This window comes from Pseudophryne corroboree, chromosome 11 (assembly GCF_028390025.1).
Source record: "Pseudophryne corroboree isolate aPseCor3 chromosome 11, aPseCor3.hap2, whole genome shotgun sequence".
NCBI classification, from domain to species: domain Eukaryota; kingdom Metazoa; phylum Chordata; class Amphibia; order Anura; family Myobatrachidae; genus Pseudophryne; species Pseudophryne corroboree.
In genome coordinates this window covers 313526125-313547262 of record NC_086454.1, presented here as the reverse complement: position 1 = coordinate 313547262, position 21138 = coordinate 313526125, and the positions used below count along the sequence as shown (strand labels likewise).

At 47.1% G+C, this 21138-nt stretch overlaps 1 protein-coding gene across 1 annotated transcript in view; it reads left to right on the top strand.

Annotated features, from left to right (window-relative positions):
• Positions 1-21138, top strand: part of CA7 (carbonic anhydrase 7) — a 49187-nt gene that overhangs the window by 10346 nt on the left and 17703 nt on the right. Inside the window, exons 2-5 of the mRNA XM_063945635.1 lie at positions 1439-1636; positions 2730-2848; positions 9027-9122; positions 13363-13425. Coding sequence (XP_063801705.1) covers positions 1439-1636; positions 2730-2848; positions 9027-9122; positions 13363-13425 — 476 coding nt within the window. The remainder of the gene's footprint in view (positions 1-1438; positions 1637-2729; positions 2849-9026; positions 9123-13362; positions 13426-21138) is intronic.

The following is a 21138-nucleotide window of genomic DNA, read 5'->3' as shown; positions in this document are numbered from 1 at the left end:
AAAAATTACAAATGTGTGTTGTGCATTGAATTCACATATGTATAATAATAAAAATTGTTACAAAGTATGTATTCCTTCATTCGTATTATTTATAGAAATATGGATAATAGAAGTAACCCTGGGGAGAGCCGCATTTGAAGCGGTTCTTCCCGCTCTTCAGCCGCCTCTCCCTCGTCTGCGCAGCACTGGCCGGCTTGGCTCCCCCTTCACCCTCCTCCCGAGTCACGACGCAAGCGCGTCATTCCGCGAAACCCCGCCCCCCGAGCTGGGCACTCGGGAGGAGAGGGGAGGGGGGTTTGAAAGTGCTCAGGCGGTTGCACGGCTCGCCCGCCGCAAGAAACGGCACTGGGCATGCCCATAGACAATGATAGATATCTGCCTCACTCTGGTGGCATTTTGGGCAAGAGTGTGTTTCCGACGTGCCCATATGGAAGCGTCGTAGCGGGGATAGGTATGTATTATGGTATATATTAAAAAATAATTCAGTATACATACTGGCTGGCAGGACCTTTCGAGAATAAGATAGTGCTTTTTCCATTACGGGTATAGTCAGCCTAGGAAAATGGGTCAACCATTTGGACATGCCACCCGCCACGGTAGCAAGATCCAGGATTGTCCTTAAAAATGTATAATGTATGGATATGGCTTTGTGGTTAGGTACAGGGTGTAATAAGAGGCTGTCTAAAGAATTAGTCCAGTTCTCCTCGCAAAATGTGTAAGAACATGCCTAACATAAAATTGTGTTTGGAGAAATGGAAGGGGGGACGAAGCAACCCCAACATTTCTCGTTGAGACCTCCGAGAAGGTTAGCAAGCGTCTGTCCTCCACAGACACCAATGAGCGAATGGATATTATACCAGCCTCCCTCCACAACACAAAGGGGTGAGCAGCCATGCCATCCAAATTTCTGGGTTTTTGATTAAGGGCAAATGTAAAGAATGGTATTGATTCAATTTCGCATTGTGGCGCAATATGTGGTATTCGTATATATCGAGCTGTTTTGTAGCCAGTCTCTTAAGTGTCTCAAGAGTGCCGCCTGGTTATAAATTACCACATCTGGGAAATGAATCCCCCCATTAGATTTGGGTTGGATAAGTTTACGTAAAGCGATGCGTGCACGGCCTCCCTTCCATATAAATGTTCTGATTAATTTGTTAATCGTCTGCGCGGTGTTTTATTTTAAATAATATGGTGCAGAGAGAGATTATGTACTGCAACCAATTAGCAGCCAATCAGATGCCTGCTTTTAGCACTGTAGTGGAGTCATAGTAATGAAAGCCAACATCTGATCTTTTCCTCATGTGTCAAGAAATAATCGCGGTTTATCCCCATTTTCGTACTTGTTTGGAATGGGAGCAAAAGTTGTTCTATACAGTGTAGCAAAAGTTGTTCTATACAGTGTATCATTATGGTCCGGCCTTTCTGCTTACACCCTTAGGTCCCTCTGAGTGGCACCGGTATTTTCCCATCGCCCAGGGGGATCGCCAGTCGCCCATTGATATAGTCGCCAGTAAGGCTGTTTACAATCCCAGCCTGAAACCGCTGGTGGTGTCATACGACCAGTGCACGCCTATCAACCTGTCCAATAACGGCCACTCGGTCATGGTGGAGTTTGACGACAATGATGATAAAACAGGTAAAAATTATATATACTGTATCATATTATGTACTATGGCTGGGGGAGCCTCCTGGCGCTTAGTTCATATGAAACATCTGTACTGTATGTGGAATAGATTGGGGGTCAGTTGTAGCTATCCCCTCCATACCACCCCCCACCCACCCAGCTCTGCCTCACAAGACCCAAACCTATGTGACCCTTTCCCATAGGCTTACCATACCATCCTTTTAAACCAGGACGCTCAAGGATTACACAGGTTCTGTGGCTGATTAAAACCAGGCAAAATGCAGGCTTGAAGTCAGCCAGCCACAGAACCTGTGTAATTCAGGAGTGTCCTAGTTTAAAGGGATAGCATATTATGGTAAGCCTGCTCTTCCATATCAGGCCCAGAATATGAGGGGACTGGGGAAGGGTGGACAGGTTGCAAGTTTAGCAACTCAGAATATACCTGATACGTTATCTGTTACAACTGGGCACATTTTCCACTCACCGCTGACAGATCAGGCAGCACAGAGATCTGATCACACCTCTGTGTGATATTCCACACCACTGACACAGATTACATTCACCGTAGAAATGGGACGGACAAATAATTGCTGAGCAGGTGGATTCTGAGAAATAAACTGATTATAGAGGCGGCCTAAAAGGGACAGAACTGCAGCTGATTTGCATTTTCTATAACAGGATTAAAATAATGAATCTGTGTTAATGGAGCATTCTCCCCGCACCCCAGGGGCCAGGTACAGAGTACAGGAGATTATCTGACTGGGCGGGAACACCTTTAATGAGTGCTGCTCTGTTTTGTCCGATTTCATGCTGCAAAAGAGTCTTCTACAAACCACATTCTCGCTCTGCGTTCCAAATGTGTTGATTTTCCTTCTGATAGCATTTAAAAGAGTGTGGAAGTGAGCCAGTGGCGAAGTTGCCCATGGCAACCAATCAGCTGCTACCTAACGCACTTGATAAATGTTACTTCAAAGCTGATTGGTTGCCACGGGCAACCTCTCCACTGCTTCACTTCTCCACTCTGTTGGTTGCTTCATACATCTTCTCCACAGTTCTGTAAGTTAAAACCTCAGATTGCCAATAAATGGACTTTCCTGAATTGCAGTGATCAGCGGGGGGCCACTTAATGAATCATACCGCCTCAAGCAGTTCCACTTTCACTGGGGAAACCAGTGCCATGAAGGGTCAGAGCACACCGTGGATGGGAAGTCCTACCCCTGTGAGGTAGGTAGTGGTACATGCCTGTAGAGTACAGGTGGACAGCAGCCGGCCTTCCCTTGAGGCCTCCAGCACCTTGCTGCCCTATTGTCAGATTTGTCTGTTATAGCGTGTAACCCTTATGTGAAATGTTGCCCATATGTTATTACAGGTTGGTGACTTTGTATTGTTAATAATTTATTACTGAAAGTAAGTGTAATGTGCGGCCTCTTTGAAGATTAGCCGGCTGGTCCAGTGCAGCCCCTGAAGCGTGTCAGGCTGCCCGTCACTGTCACAGAGGTTGGGCAATCAGCGAGAGGAAAAGCAGGACCAGAGTGCACCACAAAGCAGCAGAAATAGCGCCGACATATTATTATTATGATTTATAAGGCGCCACAAGGGTTCTGTAGCACCATACAAGGAGGATAAAGCTGATAAGTTATTAACAAATCCCAAAGATAATAATTATATCGTGCACTTAGCAGAATTATATAGAGAAGACAAAGGGGAGAGGGCCCTACTTATACAGGCTTGAAGTCTATAGGGGATATGGCTGGACACAATTGGTCTGATTCTGGAGTGGATGCAGACGTGTTGGCATCTTTATCTTTTGCAACAGCGGCATCTGCGTCTCCAGTTTGTAAAGAACTGAGACCCCCACTTGCTGCATCATAAGTGCGTGTCCATGCAGTGTGTCTGTAGGCACAGCATTGGTCGCTTCACCAGAACCAGCACCATCCCTGTGGCAGGAGCAGTTTCTCCGTCTGAGTATGGCCGGTGTGAGCGACTGTGCGTCTATAAATGCCCTAATCCTGTCCCACGGATCCAGCAGCAGGATCCGATTATTATGGCCCTAATACTGTCCCACGGATCCAGCAGCAGGATCCGATTATTATGGTCCTAATACTGTCCCTGCTCCAGTCCCTGAAGGAAGTGGTTAAAATAGTGCTAGTTGGGATCCCGGTGGTCACAATGCCGGTGCTGGAATCCGGACTAGCGGCGAAATGCCGCCACCGGAATACTGGCGACACAGGCTATTCTCCCTCTGTGGTTGTCTTTGACACCCATAGAGAGAGAATATAACCTGTGGCGAGTGCAGTAAGCCCGCAAGGGGCTTTCTAATGCTCGCCCCGTTGCCAGCATACTGGTGGCCGGGACGCCGATGTCAGTATACTAACGGCCTGCTTCCCGGCTGCCGGTTATTCATACTGAACTCGTCCCTGCTCTAACAGCAGGATCTGCTGATGTCCCTAATCTTGTCTCTGTGATCCAGCAGCAGGATCTGATTATGGCCCTAATACTGTCCCTGCTCCAGCAGTGTAATATGTTGATGGCCCTAATACTGTCCCTGCTCCAGCATTGGGATCTGTTGATGACCCTAATACTGTCCCCTGACTCCAGAAGTACGATCTGTTGATGGCCCTAATACTGTAACTGCCCCAGAAGCAGGATCTGTTGATGGATCTAATACTGTAACTGCTCCAGAAGTAGGATCTGTTGATGGATCTAAAGGTGGGTACACACTATTAGATATATCTGCAGATCAATTGATCTGCAGATATATCTATGTACGGATCGGGCAGTGTGCTGTGCATACACACAGCCCAATCCGTCGGGGGACTGACGTCATGAACTGGGCGGGCGGGCGCGCCCGCCCAGTTCACCTGTCAATCACCGCCGGCCGCCGCAGCATGTGTACGGGCGGTCGGACGACCGCCCCGTACACACACAGCGACGCGCCAATATATCGTTAGATATATTGGCTGTCTGCTGTGCTGCGCGGCCGACGCGATACGTCTGTGAGCGACGGAGTTCACAGACGTATCGCCCGTACACACTGGCCGACGGTCCCGCGATGTATCGGCCGTTCAAGAGAACGGCCGATACATCGACCAGTGTGTATGTGTACGGGCCTTAATACTGTAACTGCCCCAGAAGCAGGATCTGTTGATGGCCTTAATACTGTAACTGCTCCAGAAGTAGGATCTGTTGATGGATGTAATACTGTAACTGCCCCAGAAGCAGGATCTGTTGATGGCCCTAATACTGTAACTGCCCCAGAAGCAGGATCTGTTGATGGACCTTATACTGTTACTGCCCCAGAAGCAGGATCTGTTGATGGCCCTAATACTGTAACCGCACCAGAAGCAGGATCTGTTGATGGCCCTAATACTGTAACTGCTCCAGAAGCAGGATCTGTTGATGGCCCTAATACTGTAACTGCTCCAGAAGCAGGATCTGTTGATGGATCTAATACTGTCCCTGCTCCAGAAGCAGGATCTGTTGATGGCCCTTATACTGTAACTGCTCCAGAAGCAGGATCTGTTGATGGACCTTATACTGTAACTGCCCCAGAAGCAGGATCTGTTGATGGACCTTATACTGTAACTGCCCCAGAAGCAGGATCTGTTGATGGCCCTAATACTGTAACTGCTCCAGAAGCAGGATCTGTTGATGGACCTTATACTGTAACTGCCCCAGAAGCAGGATCTGTTGATGGACCTTATACTGTAACTGCCCCAGAAGCAGGATCTGTTGATGGCCCTAATACTGTAACTGCTCCAGAAGCAGGATCTGTTGATGGCCCTAATACTGTAACTGCTCCAGAAGCAGGATCTGTTGATGGCCCTTATACTGTAACTGCTCCAGAAGCAGGATCTGTTGATGGACCTTATACTGTAACTGCCCCAGAAGCAGGATCTGTTGATGGACCTTATACTGTAACTGCCCCAGAAGCAGGATCTGTTGATGGACCTTATACTGTAACTGCCCCAGAAGCAGGATCTGTTGATGGCCCTAATACTGTAACTGCCCCAGAAGCAGGATCTGTTGATGGACCTTATACTGTAACTGCCCCAGAAGCAGGATCTGTTGATGGCCCTAATACTGTAACTGCTCCAGAAGCAGGATCTGTTGATGGACCTTATACTGTAACTGCCCCAGAAGCAGGATCTGTTGATGGACCTTATACTGTAACTGCTCCAGAAGCAGGATCTGTTGATGGCCCTAATACTGTAACTGCTCCAGAAGCAGGATCTGTTGATGGCCCTAATACTGTAACTGCTCCAGAAGCAGGATCTGTTGATGGATCTAATACTGTCCCTGCTCCAGAAGCAGGATCTGTTGATGGCCCTAATACTGTAACTGCTCTAGAAGCAGGATCTGTTGATGGCCCTAATACTGTAACTGCCCCAGAAGCAGGATCTGTTGATGGCCCTAATCCTGTAACTGCCCCAGAAGCAGGATCTGTTGATGGCCCTAATACTGTAACTGCTCCAGAAGCAGGATCTGTTGATGGATCTAATACTGTCCCTGCTCCAGAAGCAGGATCTGTTGATGGCCCTAATACTGTAACTGCTCTAGAAGCAGGATCTGTTGATGGCCCTAATCCTGTAACTGCCCCAGAAGCAGGATCTGTTGATGGCCCTAATACTGTAACTGCTCCAGAAGCAGGATCTGTTGATGGATCTAATACTGTCCCTGCTCCAGAAGCAGGATCTGTTGATGGCCCTAATACTGTAACTGCTCTAGAAGCAGGATCTGTTGATGGCCCTAATCCTGTAACTGCCCCAGAAGCAGGATCTGTTGATGGCCCTAATACTGTAACTGCTCCAGAAGCAGGATCTGTTGATGGCCCTAATACTGTAACTGCCCCAGAAGCAGGATCTGTTGATGGATCTAATACTGTCCCTGCTCCAGAAGCAGGATCTGTTGATGGACCTTATACTGTAACTGCTCCAGAAGCAGGATCTGTTGATGGACCTTATACTGTAACTGCTCCAGAAGCAGGATCTGTTGATGGATCTAATACTGTCCCTGCTCCAGAAGCAGGATCTGTTGATGGACCTTATACTGTAACTGCTCCAGAAGCAGGATCTGTTGATGGACCTTATACTGTAACTGCTCCAGAAGTAGGATCTGTTGATGGATCTAATACTGTAACTGCTCCAGAAGCAGGATCTGTTGATGGCCCTAATACTGTAACTGCTCCAGAAGCAGGATCTGTTGATGGCCCTAATCCTGTAACTGCCCCAGAAGCAGGATCTGTTGATGGCCCTAATACTGTAACTGCCCCAGAAGCAGGATCTGTTGATGGACCTTATACTGTAACTGCCCCAGAAGCAGGATCTGTTGATGGCCCTAATACTGTAACCGCACCAGAAGCAGGATCTGTTGATGGCCCTAATACTGTAACTGCTCCAGAAGCAGGATCTGTTGATGGCCCTAATACTGTAACTGCTCCAGAAGCAGGATCTGTTGATGGCCCTAATACTGTAACTGCTCTAGAAGCAGGATCTGTTGATGGCCCTAATCCTGTAACTGCCCCAGAAGCAGGATCTGTTGATGGCCCTAATACTATAACTGCCCCAGAAGCAGGATCTGTTGATGGCCCTAATACTGTAACTGCTCCAGAAGCAGGATCTGTTGATGGCCCTAATACTGTAACTGCTCCAGAAGCAGGATCTGTTGATGGCCCTAATACTGTAACTGCCCCAGAAGCAGGATCTGTTGATGGATCTAATACTGTCCCTGCTCCAGAAGCAGGATCTGTTGATGGACCTTATACTGTAACTGCTCCAGAAGCAGGATCTGTTGATGGACCTTATACTATAACTGCCCCAGAAGCAGGATCTGTTGATGGCCCTAATACTGTAACTGCTCCAGAAGCAGGATCTGTTGATGGCCCTAATACTGTAACTGCCCCAGAAGCAGGATCTGTTGATGGATCTAATACTGTCCCTGCTCCAGAAGCAGGATCTGTTGATGGACCTTATACTGTAACTGCTCCAGAAGCAGGATCTGTTGATGGACCTTATACTATAACTGCCCCAGAAGCAGGATCTGTTGATGGCCCTAATACTGTAACTGCTCCAGAAGCAGGATCTGTTGATGGCCCTAATACTGTAACTGCCCCAGAAGCAGGATCTGTTGATGGATCTAATACTGTCCCTGCTCCAGAAGCAGGATCTGTTGATGGACCTTATACTATAACTGCCCCAGAAGCAGGATCTGTTGATGGCCCTAATACTGTAACTGCTCCAGAAGCAGGATCTGTTGATGGCCCTAATACTGTAACTGCCCCAGAAGCAGGATCTGTTGATGGATCTAATACTGTCCCTGCTCCAGAAGCAGGATCTGTTGATGGACCTTATACTGTAACTGCTCCAGAAGCAGGATCTGTTGATGGACCTTATACTGTAACTGCTCCAGAAGTAGGATCTGTTGATGGATCTAATACTGTAACTGCCCCAGAAGCAGGATCTGTTGATGGCCCTAATACTGTAACTGCCCCAGAAGCAGGATCTGTTGATGGACCTTATACTGTAACTGCTCCAAAAGTAGGATCTGTTGATGGATCTAATACTGTAACTGCTCCAGAAGCAGGATCTGTTGATGGACCTTATACTGTAACTGCTCCAGAAGTAGGATCTGTTGATGGCCCTAATACTGTAACTGCTCCAGAAGCAGGATCTGTTGATGGCCCTAATCCTGTAACTGCCCCAGAAGCAGGATCTGTTGATGGCCCTAATACTGTAACTGCCCCAGAAGCAGGATCTGTTGATGGCCCTAATCCTGTAACTGCTCCAGAAGCAGGATCTGTTGATGGCCCTAATCCTGTAACTGCCCCAGAAGCAGGATCTGTTGATGGCCCTAATACTGTAACTGCCCCAGAAGCAGGATCTGTTGATGGCCCTAATCCTGTAACTGCCCCAGAAGCAGGATCTGTTGATGGATCTAATACTGTCCCTGCTCCAGAAGCAGGATCTGTTGATGGCCCTTATACTGTAACTGCTCCAGAAGCAGGATCTGTTGATTGCCCTAATCCTGTCCCCTAGATCCAGAAGCAGGATCTGTTGTTGATGGCCCATTTTGATTGGATTAGTATAACCAATGCTTCCATAGTGTAAAGTAGACCCAGAGGACTTCCGCTCCTGAATGAATGTTACTGTGAGGAGAGAGTTTAGTTATAGAGACACTGGAGGACAGGGTGGGGCTGATCATTAATACTTCCTTTTACTGAAACCACACAATGAACACAAAAATAGCACAACTTATACTGGTTTCAGAAACTCTATCCCTGACGGTGTATACTTACTGTAAACAAGTAGTTTCACGTATTCTTCTGTCCGCGTATCGCAGTTCATCGCTTGATGTCACCCGGTCAGGCTTTACACTAAAATGATGTTTACTGTTACAATTACAGCTGCACTTGGTTCATTGGAATGCAAAAGTGTACCCCACATTCGCAGAGGCTGTGGCCGCTGCTGACGGGCTGGTGGTGATCGGCGTCTTCTTGGAAGTGAGTACGGACTTGTTGCCTGCAAAGGAAATGTGCAGATTATTAAAAATATGCAGGAACCTTGTTAGAGACAAATGGACATGTGTGATGAGTGTATTTTACTAGGAGACACAGGGGGTAATTCAGAGTTCATCGCAGCAGCAAATTTGTTAGCAGTTGGGCAAAACCATGGGGGTCATTCAGACCTGATCGCAAGCTAGGATTTTTCGCTGCGCTGCGATCAGGTCAGAACTGCGCATGCGTAATCGTATACACCGCAATGCGCAGGCGCGTCGTACGGGTACAAAGCGGATCGTTGCTGGGCGGTGGACTGTATGAAGAATCCAGTCGCACAGGCGATCGCAAGGAGATTGACAGGAAGAGGGCGTTTGTGGGTGTCAACTGACCGTTTTCTGGGAGTGTTTGGAAAAGCGCAGGCGTGTCCGAGCGTTTGCAGGGAGGGTGTCTGACGTCATTTCCGGGACCAAAAAGACTGAAGTGATCGCAGCGGCTGAGTAAGTCCTGGGCTACTCAGAAACTGCACAAAACTCTTATGTACCGCTTGGCTGCACATGCGTTTGCACACTTGCAAAGCAAAAATACACTCCCATGTGGGCGGCGACTAACTGCTCGCAGCAGTGCAAAAAACCCCTAGCGAGCGATCAGGTCTGAATGACCCCCCATGTGCACTGCAGGTGGGGCAGATATAACATGTGCAGAGAGAGTTAGATTTGGGTGGGTTATATTGTTTCTGTGCAGGGTAGGGTATCCGTTCAGATGGTCGACAACGTTAAGGTCGACAGTCATTAGGTCGACCACTATTGGTCGACATTGACATGGTCAACATGGACGAATGGTCGACACATGGAAATGGCCGACACATGAAATGTTGACACATGAAAAGGTCGACATGGCTTTTAAAAATAATAATAATAGAATTTGAACTTTTTCATACTTTACCATCCACATGGACTACGATTGAGAACGGCAACCTGTGCCAAGCGAATCGAGTCACCTTGCCCGCATGCAACGGGACGCGGTTCTTCTCTGTGGTGCGAATGGGTCGGAACTGCGGCTGCGCATTGCGCACACACGTCGTTGCCCAGCGACGGCAGTTGCCGGGCAACAACGCCAGGACCGAAGAAAAAGATCACAGGCCTGATCGCAAGAAGAGAAGGAGGATTGGGGCGTCTACTCACCGTTTCCCGGGCATGGTAAGACGAACGCAGGCGTGACCAGATGTTTGGAGGGCGGATGTCTGATGTCACAGCCGGGACCTTCATCGCTGGATCCGTCTGACTCTGGTCTTGTCTTGCAGGAAACTTTTTTAGCATAGCAGGGCTGCACAAGCGATCGCAGCCCTGCTATGCTAAAATACACTCCCCCATAGGCGGCGTCAAGTTGATCGCACGAGCAGCAAAAAGTTGCTACGTGCGATCAACTCGGAATGACCACCATGGTTTTGCCCAACTGCTAACAAATTTGCTGCTGCGTTCAACTCTGAGTTAGGCCCATAAACGGTTTATAGAGAAAGATAGCACACGGGCAGGAAATAAACAATGTCCTTGAAGGTCACTGTGTTGCTATATAAGACAGAAGGCAAGAAAAAGCCTCTTTCATAAGACAGATAAAAATTATGGTATGCACCAGATGACCCCCATACAGAGAACAGTAACTCGCAGTACAAGAACATTCCACAGTCACAACCTTCCTGTCTTTGCAAAGCAAATAGAGATATCGTACAGTGCAGAACATGTTCCTCAGCCAGGAAGAACTAGTTCCTTTACTATCAGACGGTCTGTGGACACATGGGGCCTAATTCAGTTCCGATCGCAGCAGCAAATTTGTTAGCTAATGGGCAAAACCATGTACACTGCAGCGGTGCAGATATAACATTTCAGAAAGAGTTAGATTGTTTCTGTGCAGGGTAAATACTGGCTGCTTTATTTTTACACTGCAATTTAGATTTCAGTTTGAACACACCCCAGCCAAATCTAACTCTCTCTGCACATGTTACATCTGCCCACCCTGCAGTGCACATGGGGGGTCATTCCGAGTTGTTCGCTCGTTATTTTTTTTCGCAACGGAGCGAATAGTCGCTAATGCGCATGCGCAATGTTCGCACTGCGATTGCTCCAAGTAAATTTGCTATGCAGTTAGGTATTTTACTCACGGCATTACGAGGTTTTTTCTTCGTTCTGGTGATTGTAATGTGATTGACAGGAAGTGGGTGTTTCTGGGCGGAAACAGGCCGTTTTATGGGTGTGTGGGAAAAAACGCTACCGTTTCAGGGAAAAACGCGGGAGTGGTTGGAGAAACGGGGGAGTGTCTGGGCGAACGCTGGGTGTGTTTGTGACGTCAAACCAGGAACGAAACTGACTGAACTGATCGCAGATGCCGAGTAAGTCTCGAGCTACTCAGAAACTGCTAAGAAGTGTCTATTCGCAATTTTGAGAATCTTTCGTTCGCAATTTTGATAAGCTAAGATTCACTCCCAGTAGGCGGCGGCTTAGCGTGTGCAATGCTGCTAAAAGCAGCTTGCGAGCGAACAACTCGGAATGACCCCCATGGTTTTGCCCATTAGCTAACAAATTTGCTGCTGCGATCAACTCTGAATTAGGCCCAGTATGCGCTGGGTTTGCAGCTGATCATCATCTTTATCAGGGAGTACTTGTGTCTGCCCTATTCTAGGTGCAAATGACACGTGTGCTTGCAGCTAACGTCCAGGTCTGCACAGGACGAGTAAGGTAAAGGTTGGGAACTACTGATGGTCTGATGGTAACTAGTTCTACCATCAATGGGAGGCCACCGATGGTGTACATAATTGGTGGTTTGCCAATGGCTAATGCCGCCCGCACAAAGTTATGCCATCAATTAATCATTGATGGCTTCTTGTAGACAGTTTAAAACCATGGATGGTCAAACCAAAGATGGGTGCTGCTCCTTCATCTCAGTGTGTGAGTGAGGTACTTGTCCCCAAGTCCCAAGAGGAAAGGTGTCCGCCCCATCTCTGGCCTGCTAAGGCGAGCGGCAGAGGTGGACACAAGGGTGGAACGTGTGCAAGGGTGCCCGGTTGCTAGGGTGGGTTCAGCATCTGAGCTTCTACAAGAGCAGGCAGTTTGCATTTTCTGATGTCTCCCTCTCATGTAGCCGGCCTCTGAGTCTCCCCAGGCTGTATGCAGGGACTAGAGAATTGCAGCTTCTCTGCTGCAGTCGCACACAGCTGCATCGCCAACAATAAGACAGGGACTGTAAGATCTGTTTGCAAAACTCTATTCCCCCCAAAAATAGCCTATTTGTGCCTAAAAGTGACCTTTAATCCAATTGAAAATGAAATACACAATTGTGATAATTGTCCTTAGGAGTTTTCAGCAATCGGGTAATAAATAATATGGCGGTACTGAATTTAGGGTCTAATTCAGGTATGTAGACAGTGCCGGTGACTTCGCATGTGCCGCGATCGTACTGCGCACACACCAAGTGACCTTTGCGATTGTGCTAGCAGTGAGATTTTTATGCAGAGTGATTGACAGGAAGGGACCGCTTGGAAGCGGTAACGGGGAGTTTTGGCAAAAACGCAGGCGTGTCAAGGGCATATTTGATGCGTGTTACTGCCTTTAGCTGCAGTCATGTACGTAGGGAAACGTGGAGCCAGCGTCACTACTGCCACGGCCGGTCTGAGTGACTATAGACTCACTTGCGCAGCTTTTGGTCCTCATTACTGCGTCGGTGCTGAGGACTCTGCCATGGTTCCGGTGGTCTTTTCTGTTTGGCCGCTTCACTTGCGACATTTAGCAGATACGTAGCCTGGAAAATCACAGCTGCATAGGCATGTGCGCACAAACATGAATTAAGCCCTTAAGGGGGGTACTGATGGGAGAGATGTGTGCTGATAGATCTTAACACAGACCGCTCAGCACACATCTCTCCCCCCGCTCAGCACAGCGCGATGTGCTGAGCGAGGGGGGGTGACGACGGGGGGCCGCTCACTTCACACTGCGGTGAAGTGAGCGACCCGCTAGATTGAGCCTGTATGCAGGCTCAATCTAGCACCGGCGATAGCGATGCGCAGGGCATCGCTCTTGCTGGGGGCATACAAATGGCAGATCTGTGCTTAAAATCTAAGCAATCTAGTCAGATTGCTTAGATGTTAAACACAGATCTCTCCATGTGTACCCCCCTTTAGTCTACTCACAGTGACAATAGATTTAATGCAATTGTAAAGGAAATATATCAGCAATCTTTTTTTATTGACTTCCAGATTGGAGCAAAGCACCCGGGGCTGAACAGACTGACAGACGCTTTGTATATGGTCAGGTTTAAAGTAAGTGTTTCTCATTTTTCCCATGATTCTTTGTGATTCCCCAGCATGCCGTAGGTTACACCATAGCAACATTTGGGTAGTGGCCTGCTCAAATGTCTGTATGGTGGATTTCTAAATTATATCCAGCTAATAAAACACTCATATCTATATGTGGACACCAGACTTCCTGCCTGCAAGCACCGCAAAGAACATTGCAGTACACACTGACAGGACAAAACCCGGCAGGGTACACTGACACCGATACTACTTGCGATAAAGTACAGTTGTTGACGTCATCGGAGCAGCTGTTCCGGTGTAGGGTTAAAGATAAATAGCTCTGAAACCTGTTTGAAAATCGCAGTGACAAGCGATGAAAGTGGCTGGATAGATGCGCGGCATTTAAACAGTGTGGAGGATAGCCTGGGGGCAGCCCGGCAGCCTGCGGCACGCGCAGGTGGGTCCCTCTTCCCACCACCCATATATTGGGAGGAATGTTTATTTACTAATCTACGGCGTTAAGGCTGATTTACTTTTACCACTTATTGCAGTGATAGAGAAAAAGTTATCACTGCAATTTACTAAGAAAAGTGTTACTCTGTTTCCCAGTGATACTGGCTGGCAGCACAAGAACCATTTGTTTTTAGAAAAATGCTTTATTTATTTAAAGTGTTCCTCCGGCTGGCTGCACCTGCTGTAGCTGTCCTGGGATGGCGAGAGCAATAAGAAGATTTTTAATAGCATTGCAATTTGGTGCGAAATTTTCAATAAAAAATAAATAAATAAAGAAGAAGACAATCACCAATTAGCTTATATCTAGTGCAAGTTGCACAATGGAATGATTGGTTGCTGTGGGCTGATCATACCTTTTAATTATACCTGCTGACCTTTGGGCTGATGGGGGCAGTCAGGTCAGCAGTGTGGGGTGGGGGAGCTCCAGAAGACAGAGACAATTACGTTGTCGCCTGCTATACAATGACGCTAATATCGACATGTGAAGCAGAGGGTGGAGCCATGATGACACTAAGCATTGCAAATAGCGTCATTGGCCACCTGTACTGCCCACGTCACTCAGGAAGTGGGCACCTCCTGGCAGAGTGGCTCCAGGAGGCTTGCCCACTCTCTTCCGGGCGTCCGGGAGCGTCCCGGACTATCCAGAAGAGTAGGAAAGTATGCTTTTAACAATCTATGTCTGGGAATCAGGACGCATTGTCTGAAAAAATGTGTGGCTTCATTGCAGTTGACTAAGCTAAGCGACACAAGTGGCCGACACAAACACCTGGCCCATCTAGGAGTGGCACTGCAGTGTCAGGCAGGATGGCACTTCAAAAAAATAGTCCCCAAACAGCACATGATGCAAAGAAAAAAAGAGGCGCACCAAGGTCGCTGTGTGACTAAGCTAAGCGACACAAGTGGCCGACACAAACACCTGGCCCATCTAGGAGTGGCACTGCAGTGTCAGGCAGGATGGCACTTCAAAAAAATAGTCCCCAAACAGCACATGATGCAAAGAAAAAAAGAGGTGCACCAAGGTCGCTGTGTGACTAAGCTAAGCGACACAAGTGGCCGACACAAACACCTGGCCCATCTAGGAGTGGCACTGCAGTGTCAGGCAGGATGGCACTTTAAAAAAAATAGTCCCCAAACAGCACATGATGCAAAGAAAAAAAGAGGCGCAATGAGGTAGCTCCGTGCCGTAAATGGCATATTGGCAAGTTTACGCTTCTCATCAGACGCTTTCAATTTTGATTTTTGGGTCATTTTACTGAACTTTTGTTTTTTGGATTTTACATGCTCTCTACTATGACATTGGGCATCGGCCTTGGCAGACGACGTTGATGGCATTTCATCGTCTCGCCCATGACTAGTGGCAGCAGCTTCAGCACGAGGTGGAAGTGGATCTTGATCTTTCCCTATTTTAACCTCCACATTTTTGTTCTCCATTTTTTAATGTGTGGAATTATATGCCAGTATCAACAGCAATGGCCTACTACTATATATACTGCGCACAACTGAAATGCACCACAGGTATGGATGGATAGTATACTTGACGACACAGAGGTAGGTAGAGCAGTGGCCTTCCGTACCGTACTGCTATATATACTGGTGGTCACTGTCAGCAAACTGCAAAACTAAAATGCACCACAGGTATAGAATCTAGATGGATAGTATACTTGACGACACAGAGGTAGGTAGAGCAGTGGCCTTCTGTACCGTACTGCTATATATACTGGTGGTCACTGTCAGCAAACTGCAAAACTAAAATGCACCACAGGTATAGAATCTAGATGGATAGTATACTTGACGACACAGAGGTAGGTAGAGCAGTGGCCTTCCGTACCGTACTGCTATATATACTGGTGGTCACTGTCAGCAAACTGCAAAACTAAAATGCACCACAGGTATAGCATCTAGATGGATCGTATACTTGACGACACAGAGGTAGGTAGAGCAGTGGCCTTCCGTACCGTACTGCTATATATACTGGTGGTCACTGTCAGCAAACTGCAAAACTAAAATGCACCACAGGTATAGAATCTAGATGGATAGTATACTTGACGACACAGAGGTAGGTAGAGCAGTGGCCTTCCGTACCGTACTGCTATATATACTGGTGGTCACTGTCAGCAAACTGCAAAACTAAAATGCACCACAGGTATAGAATCTAGATGGATAGTATACTTGACGACACAGAGGTAGGTAGAGCAGTGGCCTTCCGTACCGTACTGCTATATATACTGGTGGTCACTGTCAGCAAACTGCAAAACTAAAATGCACCACAGGTATAGAATCTAGATGGATAGTATACTTGACGACACAGAGGTAGGTAGAGCAGTGGCCTTCCGTACCGTACTGCTATATATACTGGTGGTCACTGTCAGCAAAACTCTGCACTGTACTCCTCCTATATAATACTGCTGGTCCCCAGTCCCCACAATAAAGCAGTGTGAGCACAGATATATGCAGCACACAGCACAGATATGGAGCGTTTTTCAGGCAGACAACGTATAATACTGGTGGTCACTGGTCAGCAAAACTCTGCACTGTACTCCTCCTATATAATACTGCTGGTCCCCAGTCCCCACAATAAAGCAGTGTGAGCACAGATATATGCAGCACACTGAGCACAGATATGGAGCGTTTTTCAGGCAGACAACGTATAATACTGGTGGTCACTGGTCAGCAAAACTCTGCACTGTACTCCTCCTATATAATACTGCTGGTCCCCAGTCCCCACAATAAAGCAGTGTGAGCACAGATATATGCAGCACACTGAGCACAGATATGGAGCGTTTTTCAGACAGAGAACGGATAAAACTGGTGGTCACTGATCAGCAAAACTTTGCACTGTACTCCTCCTATATAATACTGCTATTCCCCAGTCCCCACAATTAAGCAATAAGCACAAATATTTGCATCAACATTAATAAACGGGGAGGACGCCAGCCACGTCCTCTCCCTAACATTTCCAATGCACGAGTGAAAATGGCGGCGACGCGCGGCTGCTTATATAGAATCCGAATCTCGCGAGAATCCGACAGCGGGATGATGACGTTCGGGCGCGCTCGGGTTAACCGAGCCATACGGGAGAATCCGAGTATACCTCGGACCCGTGTAAAATGGGTGAAGTTCGGGGGGGTTCGGATTCCGAGGAACCGAACCCGCTCATCACTAGTATAGTCTGGAGCAGAGAAGGGAAGGGACATGATAGAAACTTTCACATATATCAAGGGGTTTATCAAAGTCCGGGAGGGAAACATTCTCCATATGAAGAGAAGGAAAAGGACACGAGGACATGCACTGAGACTGGAGGGGGGGAGGTTCAGGGGAAATTTGAGGAAACATTACTTCACAGAAAGGGTAGTGGACAAGTGGAATAGCCTCCCATCAGAGGTGGTAGAGGCTAAGACAGTAGAGCAATTTAAACATGCATGGGATAGACATAAGGATATCCTTACAAAGAATTAAGGATCAAATAAGTTTTGAGATAAAAATATGGTTAAAAAAAAGGGGGGCAGACTAGATGGGCCAAGTGGTTCTTATCTGTCGTCACATTCTCTGTTTCTATGTTTCATTAAACCTGAGAATGTTCTGTGTAAATGGTGACAGTTGGGAACTATGGTGTAATGTAAAGTATGCACCTAAATACAATGTTAATGACTGAGCTCTTGTGTGTCATCTATATAACGTGTGATAATAGCACAGGAATACATGGTGCTATCACATCCAGAAAGGCAATCTGTCACATGATACTGAGATGTCACCTGTAGTGATAGGCAGGCTCTGTGTTGCCAAAGAGGAAACCCCCAAATAGCAGCTGATAGGTCCTCCTCCAGCATCCGCCGATCCTGACATTGGCCCTATCTGTGCCTGATCAATGCCTTACTACAGCCCCCTATACCCTTGACTGTCCAGTTTAGCAAAATGGGAGTGGGGACCAAGGAGAATTTTAGGGTTAGATGGTGATCATGATTTGACTTAAGAAGGCTGACACGTCTACCTATGAAGCATTTGTTACATGGACATAAGTAGCCACAAACCCAGGTATAAGTGGCAGCAGGAGCCGCCAGAATCCTATGTAGCTCTTAATAGGTCAGTCCACTGATAATGAGATAGGAGCTCACTAACCATACCTATATATAGTCACCCACCTATTCTCCTTGTACAGTCATTTCCAGTTCTCCAGGTGGGGGTCCTGGGCATAGCTAACACTGGATACGGAAGCCCTATATTGTGCATTTTCTATAGCCGGTATTGTGTATTTTCTATAGCCGGTGTTGTACATTTTCTATAGCCGGTATTGTACATCTTCTATAGCCGGCATTGTACAGTTTCTGTAGCTTATTGTGGTCCTCCGATCAGGTTTCACAGTAAGGATATCACTTACTAATGTTACCTTCTCTGTCCTAAATACAGCCCTTTCATAGCAGAAGCTTTGTGGTGTAGAACATTGTGCTTTCCAGTATTTATAGTCTCTGGAAACCCCTGCCTTTGTGCTTCTAGTAGTACTTGCTATTATACCTCCCCGGTCTTATGCGGCAGCATTATTCCAGCTTTGTTACCTAAACCACCAGTCATTTACAAAGGGAACGTGTTCTGAGAAGGCTGTAGAAGAGAGCCCACCCATTTACCAGCAGTTGTCCGACCGAAGGCTGAATATATATATGTAAGCACTGAGGTCATATTAAGCCACAAGGGGTTTTGAGGGTTGCCACTTTAAGGATGTGTTATGATTGTTTTTGTTTGTTATGGCATGATTAGGGGTCAGCCAATGGTGGTCAAGTGGGGAGGAGAGTTTTGTTTGAAACTAGGCTGAGGCAGATTATCTGCCTCTTGGTTCCTGTTTTTCCCACCCTCCCACCCAGTTTGTGTGGTTGGTTGGTTGGTTGGTTGGTTGGTTGGTTGGTTGGTTGGTTCAGTATGTGGCGGTAAAGAACGGTTGGTTGTTAAGTTTTTAGGCTTTAGTGGGTGCGCTCTCCTTGCAGTGGGGTATGGCGTAAACCAATTGTCCTGGACGGGAAATGGTTACACCACCTGAACGGGTGGGTTGTGGAGTGGAGAGTTGAACACCAACGCTTGGTTTTGTGTGTGTGTTTGTTTTCCCTGTCCGTTTTTTATTGCCGCCACCATTTAAAGAAAAAATTAAAAATAGTACCTGTCAATAATAAATTTGACAAAGATTTTAAACGCCAGCACTGTTGTGTGTGTCTTTATTTTAGTTGTTAAGTTATAATAGGTAGTGGTGATAAAATACAGGTAAAGGGGGTAACACGAAAAATACCCCGATAGTGGGTTTAATCCATCTAGGGCAATGTTTCCCAACCTCTCTTCTCAAGGCACACTAACGGTCTGGGATTTAAGTATAGCTATACTTGACCACAGGTGACTTAACCACTCAAAACCTGGAATGTTATTGTGCCTTAGCACCGAGGTTGGAAAACACTAGTCTAGGGCGCGTGGGGCAGTGATTCAGGGCAAATCTACACCTCCATGCGGCGTTAGAGAATGCATCTTTCTCTCTTTCATCAGCTGGCTCTGTCACTTTGTGGGCGAGACTGTAATATTGTGCAGGCGATCCTGGAATTCTCCAAGGTTAATTTAACAAAATCACAGACTTTACAATCGCTGTGTCCTTCAGTGGCTTCTGATTACTAAATACCCACGCGGTCAGACCCAGAAACAAAGAATTGCGTTTATAAGTTAAAAAGAGAAACAAAATTAACCGACATGTTTTTCTTTTATTAATACATTTTTGACGGCTCTCGTTTCTTTCTTTTTGCAATATTTAAAAGACTAAAACAAAGAATACAAAACAAATCCACGTATTAAACAGAGCGGACTGTAGAAATACACAGAAAGAGCCTGATATAGAGAGGAAGTAAATGGGACGGTCATTACTCAAAGTAAGCGCATGCAGGACAAATACCTGTATTCACCTGTGTATTCACCTGTGCGCACTTCTGTTACTACCTTGTCTGCGACTGTAACGTACAGTGGGCCTAATTCAGACCTGATTGCAGCAGCAAATTTGTTAGTAAAGGGGGGGAAACCATGGAGGTCATTCCGAGTCGTTCGCTCGGAAAATTTCTTCGCATCGCAGCGTTTGTGTCCGCACTGCGACTGCGCCAAGTAAATTTGCTATGAAGTTTGGATTTTTACTCACGGCTTTTTCTTCGCTCAGGCGATCGTAGTGTGATTGACAGGAAATGGGTGTTACTGGGCGGAAACAGGCCGTTTTATGGGCGTGTGGGAAAAAACGCAACCGTTTCCGGAAAAAACGCGGGAGTGGCTGGAGAAACGGAGGAGTGTCTGGGCGAACGCTGGGTGTGTTTGTGACGTCAAACCAGGAACGATAAGCACTGAACTGATCGCAGATGCCGAGTAAGTCTGAAGCTACTCTGAAACTGCTACGAGATGTGTAATCGCAATATTGCGAATCTTTCGTTCGCAATTTTAAGAAGCTAAGATTCACTCCCAGTAGGCGGCGGCTTAGCGTGTGCAATACTGCTAAAATCGCCTTGCGAGCGAACAACTCGGAATGAGGGCCCATGTGCACTGCAGGTGGGGCAAATGTAACATATGCAGACAGAGTTAGATTTGGGTGGGTTATATTGTTTCTGTGCAGGGTAAATACTGGCTGCTTTATTTTTACACTGTAATTTAGATTTCAGTTTGAACACACCCCACCCAAATCTAACTCTCTCTGCACATGTTATATCTGCCCCCACCTGCAGTGCACATGGGGGGTCATTCCGAGTTGATCGCTGGCTAGCAGTTTTTAGCAGCCATGCAAATGCTATGCCGCCGCCCACTGGGAGTGTATTTTAGCTTAGCAGAAGTGCAAACGAATGTATCGTTGAGCGCATGCAAAAAATGTTTGTGTAGTTTCAGAGTAGCTCAAAACCTACTCAGCACTTGCGATCACTTCAGACTGTTCAGTTCCGGATTTGACATCACACACCCGCCCAGCGTTCGCCCAGCCACGCCTGCGTTTTTTTCTGGCACGCCTGCATTTTCCCTTAAAACGGTCAGTTGCCACCCAGAAATGCCCACTTCATGTCAATCACTCTGCGGCCAGCAGTGCAACTGAAATGCATCGCTAGACCCTGTGCAAAACTGCATCGTTCGTTGTGCCCGTACGTCGCGCGTGCGCATTGCACCGCATACGCATGCGCAGAACTGCCGGTTTTTAGCCTGATCGTTGCGCTGCGAACAAATGCAGCTAGCGATCAACTC